Genomic DNA, 11,801 nt, shown 5'->3' on the forward strand with positions numbered 1-11,801 from the left:
TTTAGATAGTTTATTGAAAATCATAGATTCTCTACAGCAAATAATATCACATAGAAGAAGATCTTTCCAAATTACAGTGTCCAAATGTGCTACAGCAAATTTATAATTATTGTTCACTTCATAATTTATCGAGTATTCAATATCTAGGGGTTTAAAGGTATCTGGGGACATACATGTACAGAACCTGCACGAATTAACAAAGGCATGGGAAGGGGCAACTCTGTTAATATGTGTAGGTGCCTCGTGTAGATGTTTATGGGCTTAAGAATGCGTGTGAGAGAGAAAGAGAGAACTACAACAAAGAAAATAAATGCAGCATGCTTGATTCTCTTTTATATGCCAGGCTCTATATTCACAAAAACTGCAGGAAATTTTATTCTGAGACTCTATGCTTTCTAAAGGTCAAGTAAGGCTCAAATTACTATTTTCCCTTCTGAAACAGAAGTCACAAATACATAACATATTACAGATGTAGCATGATCAGTGATAAATCTTGATGCATAAACAAAAACAGCAGAGATTTTTCTTAAGGACCATTCAGATAACATAAGATGTGTGAACAATAAATGTACAAAGGAACCTCATTAACTGACCCGGCAAGTACTAGCGATTCAGCTCTTACAGCATGAAGACGGGAATTAGCATAAGCAGCGGCAGATTGAAGCAATTTCAATCTCCAAATAAGAGTCTCCTTTAGAATGATATCAGACAAAACCTGGATTGAACATTGTACACAATACTAAACGTTAATAAGGTTTACCGGCAAGCAGATCATTATGTCAGTTACTCCTTATGACAACAAGGCAGTTCGGTGGTTAACATAAGCAAAAAGGAATTCAATTCATTGTCATTATGTTTCCTTGTCGTGATTTTATAAATTGGCCCAAACAAGCTTGTCATAAATCAATCCAAGGTTATATGAGCTCAAATACTCAAGTCATTCCCACTATTACTATGAGCATAACTTCTATTGAGACTACCACTGGTCTTGGTTAGGATTTAGGAAGGAAAATAATGGCATTATACGAACACAAACACACACACAACAACCACCACAAAATAATATATATATATATAAAATATATATGGCATCAATCATGCCACAATTTGTGCTTCCACTTTGTATCAACTGGATGATGAGTTGTCCTACTTGTACAAAGTGGAAGTGGGGTATTTGCCATGGCAATATCCTCACAGAGGATCCCTTTAGGAATATCATTGATAGAACAATGTATCGTGCTTTCCATTCTCCTTCGCCTGAAGTCCCGGCATTCGACCCCTAGAAAATAGAAAGACAAGGCACGTGATAGTCTTAAAAATTTTATCACCATCTATGCTTTTAGCTGTTTACGTACAGAAAAAAAGTATGTGTGAAGCACATGGTGTTTTTTTTTTTTTTTGCATGTTCAGATAGTTGAGAAATAGCAAAGAGAGACATGCTTTGTGTAAGTTTGTTAGGCTGTAATGTAATGAAGAAAATGTCAATCAATTCTCTGTGATTGCGAATAATCTATGCTCCCTTACATTGTAAGAAACTTTACATCATGGTACAATTCACAGCCGGCCTGATATGAATAATTAAGATTATTCAGCAAATTAAGTTATAAATGAGAACTTTTATATGTTTAAAATATATTTTTATTAATTTTTATGTACTTCTAACAAGCAAGATCTTGGATAATTTTTATTTTGTGCTTGGAGTATTTTGTTAATTATATTTAATTTTCATTTTACATATATTTGAAGTTTTTTGTTAAATTGGGCCTTGAGTTATTGCCATGGCCCTTGTCTTAAGTCAATTTTGTGTTTTATAAGGGTGATTATTTTTTTTCGGTTAAGTTTTTAAAAAAAAAATAACCAAAATAATTTTTATTTAAAAAAAAAAAACTGAAACTAGTTTAAACTGTCGATTTCAGTTTGGTTCGGTTCAGTTTTTTAGGATAAAAAACCGGTTAAATCAGTTTGACTTGTTTTTTCTTAGCTTGGTTTTTTCTTTAGCTTTGTTTTTTTCTGGTTTGTTTTTCGGTTTGGGTTCGGTTTTTTCTAGTTCTTTCAATTTCGGTTTTAGGACTTATAAAACTGAAACCGAACCGAACCGAACCGAACCGGTTAGTTTTTTCACAATTTTAATCGGTTTAATCAGTTTTTTTTTCACGGTTCAGTTTTTTCAATTATTTTTTTTTGTTTTCTCAATTTAATAGGTTTTTTTTTTTTTACTCACTTCCCTAGTGTTCCATATCAATTTTATCTTCAAACATTTCATGTGATGATTGTGGTCCTCCATCAGTGTGTCGATAGTAATGTATGGAATGGAAACAATGACAAAGGGTTAAATATTAAATTCTTTGGTTGGTGCTTGCCTGCTTGGTTGTGGAACTAGTGGTTTTCATGTCTCTATTAGAACATTGAGCTTGATCCTATGTTTTTCCAGGAACTGAGGGTTTTACCAGGTATATCAAATTCTACGCATCATGTTTGCGCAGAAATGATGATAAATCTGAGCAGTGAGACACACTTGGTGCCACATAAAACTTATCAACACTCGTTCTTCTTTTCCCAGATAGAATGTACAGCAAGGGATCTGCGAAAGGGTATTGACAAGTTCAAGGCTGTCTTTCAGACGAACACGAAAATATCTATCACCTATGCTTTTTGATCCATTATACTTAACAAGTAAATTAACATATGCTACTGTAGAGCTGACTTTCTCTTTTGCTCCTACGTATTTGATTACGTTGCCCAAAGCTGCGGAGTCGGAATGAATCTCCTACTTTTCTTTGTCCCGTAGAAATTCAGAATTCTCCACAAGTTGGAGAAAATGAAGAAGACAACTTTGTTTGAAATGGAAACTAGAGCAGGACTTCAATGGCCTTGCAAGTAATGGAGGTCACAGTCCAGGAGAAGCCGGACATGACTCTTTAGACTTTTATTTAGCGGTTCAGGTGGAAAGGACTGATCGGATTTGGGAGGAGCGGTGTTCTTTTTTGCTCAGCGATTGACATTTTCATGGTGTACAATGATATGCCAGTGATTAGTAAAGGAAAATACTCTCAACAGAAGGTGCTCAGTGCAAGCAGATGGCCCTGAATTCTCTGTGAATTTCTCAGTTTCAATTTTGTGCATGTTGTGGATATTGCCATTTTAAAAGTAGAGTCTCGACTTCCAGGTCTCTGTGTCACCGAAGGCTATTCTTTTTCTATTTCTTGCTCGCTGGAAAAGCGATTCTCTCATCTTTTCTCTTTCTCCTTTGTTCTTGTTGGGGGGGGACACCATATATTCTGCAATCTTGTTCCTCAAGGATCACCCTTTTTTCAAAAACAAGTTTATCCAAGTGAAAGGATTGGAATTCACTGTTATGAAATGCTTAGAACATGGTTCCTTATCAAGTTTCCCGGTGGATTGAACTTCAAGGAAGTATCAAAGCGCAAAGCAAAAGGCAGCATAAGATCCTTTTATGCATCGTATAGCTGATCTGGCATCATTCATTTGAACAGGAGAGTCCAGATTTTCTATTTAAGAAAAGTTCTAACATCTTTCACAAGCAAGAAAAGAAATCCAAGTGCTAGAGTCCTACAAGGCAAGAAGTTCCTATACAAAGAGAGTGATGGCTAGGTATGGTCACGCGTATAGGGACTATTCCACCAACAGTACACCAAGCTCTGATGATTTTTGGAGCAAAAAAAGCCACGCTCCTGATCACGTGTGTCGACCGGTCATCATTGATGCTGAGGGGAGGAAAATGCCAATCATTTTCTATGGCGCTGATAAGAATGCAGATCACTATGTTACAGAAACTGAGACGATTTTTCAACAGCAAGTTCATTCACCTCTGGAGTCTGAGTACAGACATAGCACTCGCTTGACAGAGGATCCTTATGGAGCAGAGGATAAGCTCCGTAGACCTATGGCTTCAGTTAATATTCGCCCACAAAATGTTGAGGAATCCATCACCAAAGTGCAAACTGATGCTAGCCCACCCAAGATTGCCCCTTGGGATGCTTCATACTGGCGCCTAGCCCCTAAATCCACAGGCTATGAAGGCTACGATGAGAGCAACGTTTTCCACAACAAAGATTTGCTCAAGCCCGGTGGTAATGCGCCTCGAAATGAAAGCTATGATGATTATTACCGCAAACAAGGTAGCAACAAGGAACCGACCATGATCACTGGTGGTGGGTGGGCAAGGCCAGCTCATTCAACATCCACTGCAGAAGTTGCAAAACCTTCTGCCACCACCTCTCCTCCGCGATCCCGCTATAGACAACCAGCCTATACAGAAACTATGGACAGCAAGGAAGCTGCTAGGCGCTATGGAACCAGGCCATCCACAAGAGAAGATAGTTACACATCAACCATTGACAGCAGAGAGGCTGCAAGGAAATATAATGGCTCAGGAGTGTGAGTCCAGTCCCAGAATGATTAACTATGTCTATGTGCAATTACACAGGCCTTCCTGAGTCGAATTCACAAGTTTCTTGGGGCTTATTATCTACTCTACAAGTGTCTATTTTCCCTTTCATTTACCTATTATAACTATCTGGTGTTGCAGTTATGTTGTCCTAGACATATGTTTGATGTTTCCTATATTACTGCTTCAATAAGATTTCTCTGTAAGCAGTTGCAGAATTAATATAGAATTTCTTGTTTTATTTAAAGGGTCTATAGCCATGATTTTTCTGTCAAACATATAACAAAATAGCATCAAATTACTTTTTGCAGCTTTAAGTATTGTAGGAAAGAAATCAGGAGAGAACCAGCCTGGTTTCTTGCTTCAAGGGCAATCCACCCTGTTGCCAGGCGGGTAAAGGGTCTCAGACTTTGGTTAGGTGAGATCATAACTAGACAAGTATCTTTTGAAAAAGGAAATAGGTATATATTCTTTTCCTTCCTCGATCATCTTCTTCTTTCCACCTTTCACTGGTATTGACCTACAAGCAAACCTTATCCAATCTTTTGAACTCTTTATGTGATGAACTCTTCTTTTTTTGTCCAAGAAAAGTGCTATGAGGAATTAAGAAATCTTCAGCGTAGCACGGGGCAATACCTAATATGTGTGTGTGTTTTGCTACAATGGTATTGGGATAATTGCATCTTCAATGCCGTGAGCCTCTCATCTCTCATTGATAAAGGATTCTAAAAAATTATGCATCCACTTTAATTAGCTTATGACTATTCGTGCAGCCGTGTTGAGCCGTAGGGCTTTTTTATATTAAAAACGATATTTAGGGAACACAAACATGTTTTTTTTTTTTAAAAATATAACTCGAGTTATAGCTCATTTGGATAAAATAAATTGATTTTATTTTAATTAGATGATAAAAAAAAATATAAATCAATAAAAAAATGATAACAATGCTTGAAAAAAAAAAATTATAAATAGGGTCAAACGATATAACTCAATTATAAGTCAACCCAAATAACCGATCAAACTCAAATCTAGATCATGAGATTGACATAACCAAATAAAAAAAAAACATAAAAAATCACAAAGCTAAATAAAAAAAAATTCAACCCGCGTTAGCTTTTCAAACTCGTGCTTGGGGTATTAGACTAGAACCATCCTATCTAGAGAAAGAAAGAAAGAAAAACTAATTTCCAACCAATTAACTATTAAAATATTAATTTGAAAAAAGAATATCAATTACACAAAAAGAATCCAAAAATAAAGAATGAAAATTAAAAGAATGAAAATCAAATTCGAAATACATAATAAATGTTATTTTTTATTAAATGGTGAAATTAAAAAGAAAAATTAATTGAAAAAAAGGATAAAAAAAAAAATCAAATAAATGAGGATCAAAGTTTGAAATAAAAGACAAAAATAATTTTTTTATTAAATAATGAAATTGAAAAGAAAAATCAATTCAATAAAAGGCCTAAAAAATAATATAAAGAATGAGGATCAAATTGAAAAAAAAATAATATATAGTAAATTGGGATGGAATGATGAAATTAAAAAAAATATAACTTCCATAAAAAGATCAAAGAACAAAAAATAAAAATAAAAAAAAAAATAAGAACTGTAGTTTAAATATTAATAATAAAAATGATCTAGTTGTAATTTTATGGGAAGAAAAGAAAAGGAAAAGAAAAAAAAGCCTATTAGCTATAATTTTCTGTATTATTTCTAATAGCTAATTACATGGTTTTTTAATGTAAAAACAAAATTTATTATTATAATGTAGCAATACAGAGTGAAATGAACGTAAGTATACAATTATTTTTTTAATTTTAATTTTAATATAATCTAATCTATATTTCTTTTGCACCATGTTCTGTTTTTAAAGGAAATGTTAGATAGTGAAGTCATTAGCCATTGGGCTTCAAATAAAAGTAAATGGTCCCTTACCTAATGGGTTCCTTTCATAAATGGTTCTGGCAAAGCTGAACCCAAGAAGACAAGACACCCAGAATTGAGAAACAGATACGGAGTTGAGTGGAAAAGCTTTCATCTTCGGCTTCGAAGGAGGAGAGGAACAGTAAGAGCTACTGCTTCTTCTGATTCTGCTTCGAAGGGGTCTGGAAAAAAAGAGGAAATCTATACGGATGCATATAGCAAACAGAGACCCTCAACAAGATAAAAAGTAAGAATCCATAACTATCACAATAACAAGAGAACAAAATTCATTAATCTAAAACGATACTGTATCACAAAATAAATGGTGCTTACCTGCAGTTGTCCAGGCTCATTTTCTTCTTTGCTAGCATGTCCTTCAACCTTCCAGGAGTTGCAACTACAATGTGCACACCCTTTTTTACAACCTCCAACTGTGACCTCATATCTACTCCACCAATACATAGTAATGGCCTCAGTTCTTAATACCCAGCCTCTCTCATCGGAATCAAAAATTGTTCCACAACCTCATAAGTTTGTCTGGCAAGTTCTCTTGATGGGCAGACAATCAAACCAACAGGGCCTTCTCCAGGCATGATGGGCATCATAATCTCCTCTTGTAAAGCAATCATAATCAGTGGAAGCACAAAAACAAGAGTCTTCCCAGATCCTGTAAAGGCAATCCCAGTCATGTCCCTTCCTGTTAAGATAACAGGAAGACCTTGGACCTGAATAGGAGTAGGTTGCACGATCCCTTTGGCTTTTAGCATTTTCAAAATAGGCTCGGGAAACCTCACATCTTTAAAATTCTTAATCGGTGGAGAATTTTTTTCACCATCAACTATTATATGCCACTGTTTTCGAATTGCATCACATTCCTTGTGTGGACATTCTCCTGATTGGAAGCGGCGGCTTCCATCCTGTCAACAATGACTCCGTATATGTGATTCCCTTGGCCAATTCACGAACTGAAATGAGTGTTTTCTTATCAGATAGATGCTCTATCATTTCTTTTTCTTGTTGCACAATCTAACCCGTCTGACTAATTTCAGGTTGGTCACGTTTGAGCTGAGACGCTTTGACAAGGAGACTGGGTTTGGCTTCTGCAAGTTTAGATTTTTCAAGTTCATCCTCTAAAGCAAAGGAGTCCCCCCTTCTCTGAAGAATCATTTGAGCTGCCAATGCTCAACGCTTCACCACAGGAACATACTCCACATAGTTATCTCTTCCTCCATACTCTCTACGCTCATTCTTTTACCTGTACAGGTAGTATTCAATACATGAAGTGAGTGATTTACCATAGGCAAGTAAGAGACAAGAAGAAGCTGGGCATACCTATGATTTCTTCTCTTCCTTTTGATGAACAACAACCAGCAGCTTCTCAGTTGCTTCTCTCTCGCGTAGAATGAAACGGCGGAGTAACAAAGTGTGTGTAGGATATGTTTGGTATTAGTTATAAAGTATAAGGGTAATTTTGTCAAAAAAATCATTAAACAGAAAAAATGAAAGACCACTCCATTTTCCATGTTTATTTTTCCATTTTTCTTGGCAAAATTGAGGATTGCTTTCATCTTCTGATTCGAAGGAGGTGAGGAACAAACAGTAAGAGATACCGCAGATTTTTAACCAAACAATGATGATGTTCACGCGGAAAAGCGCTTTTAGAGGTTTTCAACAACAACAAATGGAAATGGGTATTCTTCTTCCTCCTGATTTCCCTTCTTTCTTATTCTCCAATCATCACCACTTAACCACTTCTACTTGTACTAAGAAACCTTCTTTGCCTCAAAACAATGGTGGGTTTGTTAGTAATAACAGCAATGACATTGGAATTGACGATGCCATGGCTTCATTCTATCGCATGATCCACATGAACCCTAGGCCTTCTTTTGTGGAATTTGGCAAATTCTTAGGGTCCATTGCCAAAAAGAAACAGTATTCTACTGTTGTATGCTTGTGCAATCAAATGGATTTGTTCGGAGTTGCCCACAATGATTATACTCTAAATATATTGATTAACTCTCTTTGTCGCTTGAGCCATATTCATTTTGCTGTCTCTGTCTTGAGTAAGATGTTCAAACTGGGTATTCAACCTGATTCTGTCACATTCACTACACTCATCAATGGACTCTGCAATGAGGGGAGGATTAAAGAAGCAGTAGAGTTGTTTAATGAGATGGCTGGTAGGGATGTTATGCCAAATACAGTGACCTTCACTATTTTGGTTGATGTACTCTGCAAAAAAGGAATGGTTTCAGAAGCTCGGTGTGTCTTTGAAACAATGATTGAAAAAGGAGTGGAGCCAAATATTTACACTTACAATGCTTTGATGAATGGGTACTGTTTACGGCTCGAAATGAATGAGGCCAGCAAGGTGTTTGAAATCATGGTTGGCAAGGGTTGTGCACCTGGTGTACGTAGTTACAGCATCTTGATCAATGGATACTGCAAGAGTAGAAGGATGGATGAGGCAAAAGCATTACTTACTCAAATGTCTGAAAAGGAATTGATTCCTAATACTGTCACTTACAACACTCTTATGCAAGGTCTATGCCATGCAAGTAGTCTTCTTGAAGCGCTAGAGCTATTCAAGAAGATGTGTTCTTCTGGCATGCTTCCAAATTTGAGGACTTACTCGATTTTGCTAGATGGCTTATGCAAACATGGACATTTGGAGGAGGCTTTAAAACTGCTCAAGTCAATGCAAGAGAGGAAATTAGAACCTGATATAGTCCTTTATAATATTCTTATTCAAGGCATGTTTATTGCTGGGAAGCTTGAAGTTGCAAAGGAACTATTTTCCATGCTTTTTGCTAATGGAATACAACCTTCTGTACGGACATACAATATCATGATTAAGGGACTGCTTAAAGAAGGGCTGTCAGATGAAGCATACAAATTGTTTCGAAAAATGGAAGATGATGGCTTCTTGCCGGACAGTTGTTCTTATAATATTATCATTCAAGGATTTCTTCAAAATCAGGACCCGTCAACTGCTATACGACTTATTGATGAAATGGTTGGTAGGAGATTCTCGGCAGATTCGTCTACATTTAAGATGTTATTGGATCTGGAATCTCATGATGAAATCATAAGCCGATATATGCGTGAAAGCTCTCAAATTAGAAAAATGAAGTGAAGATTTTCTATTCAAGTGCTGTTGTAGGTTGCTGTACCTCTTCTGAGTTATCACACTACTCAAGTCTTCTACTTTATTGTTTGACTTATAACACCTTCATTCACATAAAGATCGGTCCTTATAGTGCTGCCATTCATTATCTGTACCACAGCAAACACATAGTTTTTTTTTCAAATCCCTTAATTTTTTTTTATTATCAGAAATTCCATGGTTGGTTAGTGAATGGTCTGTAACATTTACGGTGATTTCCAGGGATCTGTTTTTGGCAATAAGTCTCACCTTGCATTGTGTGTTCACCTGAATCTATGTGTATAAACTACAAGATGTACAATAACCAGTCTTGTTTTCCTTTAGGTGATGGATTTCCAGCTTAAATTAGTTATTTCAAGTTTTGACTTTGGACATAACATTGTGACCTCTACTAATCCTAACGAATGAATGATTCAAAGAATTGAACTTGACGTTTCTCTTCATCTTGTGCAATTGCCCAAGTTACAGCAGGTTTTATTGGAGCTGATTTGGATGCGTTGTTCAGAAGGCTGGTAATGTTTTTGTAGAGAGAATTGGTAGCAGAGATTCTCATCTATCCAAAGACTCTACAGTTTTAGAACACATGGAGGATACCTCGGTTGCCATCATCATGAGATCCTACAGTTTTAACAGATTTCTTGAAGTTGGGGGGAACTCTACTGCACAAGTTCAAGTTCTTTTATGCATATTAAGCGGTCAATTGCCTAGTACTGGAATTCAGTTTTTGATTTCCGGAGTCTGCAAATTGTTTATGTTGATTGCTTCTTGTATCTATAATAAACACTAGCAAAAAAGCCAACGCCCTGCTTCTCATTTCTTTGGATCAATTAATGCCTGTTGGGTGCTCAACCGCTCAGTTCTCAGTCTCAGCCTCAATTGATACTTGTTGGTGCTGTACAAGGAGGCTTGTATCTCCACTCAACGTGTAATAAAGATTGCTTTAACTCATTTAAGCTTTGTTGCTGCTCTGTTCTTCTTTGCTAAATAAGTTGAGTCCTCTACTAATCCTAACAAAGGAATGATTAAAAGAAATGAAGTAGAGGGTTCTCTTAATCTTGTTGTATTATCCAAGTTACAACAGGTTTTCTTGGAGCTCATATGGAGAGATTTGGTAATGTTTTTGTAGAGAGAATTGGTTAGCAGAGAGTCTCTTTAGAGAATCTACAGTTTTAAAATTCTATTATTATTATCATTATCATAATTTTATTAATATTATTATTATTATCATTGAAATTACTATTAATAATATTATTGCTACTATAATCAATCTTATTATTATTACAACAATTATTATCATTGCAACTATTATTGTCATAAAAAACTACTGTCTTCATTGTAATTAGTATGGTTATTATTAGTATTATTATTGGTTTTGTCAGTACTATTACAACTATTATTATTATTATTATCACTACAATTATTGTTGTTGTTGTTGTTGTTACTGTTATTATTATTATAAATATTATCATCACAATTATCACCACCATTGCTATCGTAATAAACTATTATTGTTACTATCATTATTAGTATTATCATCACTATTAGTAGTATTATTAATAATATTATTGGTATTGTTATTGTTATTGTTATTATTATAATGACCAAAAATATAAACTTGATTTGAAAGATAAAATTAAAAACCATAAAAACTTTGATAAAAGGACAAAAAAATAAAAAAAAATAAAGACCAAACTGAAACAAATATTATTACTATTAAAAAAAAATCATAAATATCTTTTAAATGATAAAATTAAAAACTATGAAAGATTTGACAAAAAAGCCAAGGAAAAAAAATGAGGATGAAATCGCAAGAAACAAATAAAATCTATAAATCATCTAAAAAAAATCAAAAGAGTGGGGACTAATTTCGAGAGATGAAAAACTTTGAGGATAAAATTGAAAAAAAAAATCAAAAGAGTGAGGACCAATTTCAATTTAAAGTGATTTAAAAAAAAAATCAGGAATTGAATCTGGAAAGAAAAGAAGTTCAGGAGCTATTATGTTTTTTTGCCATGGACAACTTGAAAACCAAGGCATATGAGAAACAAAATGTTGGGGGAAAAGAAAATTAAACTGGTGCAAAACCGGACATTACCATCCTACAAACACCACCCAAGATGAAAAGGAACACTAAGATGCATCCAATGGCACGACGAAATATTTTTTTCACCATCGCAATCATCCATACGCTCGCTTGAAGGCGACGGGGTGACTTTTCACCTTTTTTAGTTTAAAAAAAAAAAACCATCACCTTAGGATCAAATAACTATGGCTAAAAAACCATCATGAAATGATGAA

General features: G+C 35.1%; 2 protein-coding genes and 1 pseudogene across 2 annotated transcripts; 2 read left to right on the plus strand and 1 right to left on the minus strand.

Moving 5' to 3' along the window:
- Nucleotides 1-3,524: 3,524 nt before the first annotated feature.
- On the plus strand, nucleotides 3,525-4,655 carry LOC118051391 (uncharacterized). The gene has a single exon (XM_035062016.1). It carries the CDS (start codon nucleotides 3,605-3,607, stop codon nucleotides 4,400-4,402), a length of 798 nt encoding a protein of 265 aa, XP_034917907.1. The 5' UTR covers nucleotides 3,525-3,604; the 3' UTR covers nucleotides 4,403-4,655.
- A 1,825-nt stretch (nucleotides 4,656-6,480) lies between these two features.
- On the plus strand, nucleotides 6,481-10,451 carry LOC118051390 (uncharacterized). Its single transcript, XM_035062015.2, has 2 exons — nucleotides 6,481-6,584; nucleotides 7,387-10,451. Exon 2 carries the CDS (start codon nucleotides 7,968-7,970, stop codon nucleotides 9,471-9,473), a length of 1,506 nt encoding a protein of 501 aa, XP_034917906.1. The 5' UTR covers nucleotides 6,481-6,584; nucleotides 7,387-7,967; the 3' UTR covers nucleotides 9,474-10,451.
- Nucleotides 6,583-7,860, minus strand: LOC118051468 (DEAD-box ATP-dependent RNA helicase 35-like; annotated as a pseudogene).
- Nucleotides 10,452-11,801: the final 1,350 nt, after the last annotated feature.

The sequence above is a fragment of the Populus alba genome, chromosome 5 (genome assembly GCF_005239225.2).
Source record: "Populus alba chromosome 5, ASM523922v2, whole genome shotgun sequence".
NCBI classification, from domain to species: Eukaryota; Viridiplantae; Streptophyta; class Magnoliopsida; order Malpighiales; family Salicaceae; genus Populus; species Populus alba.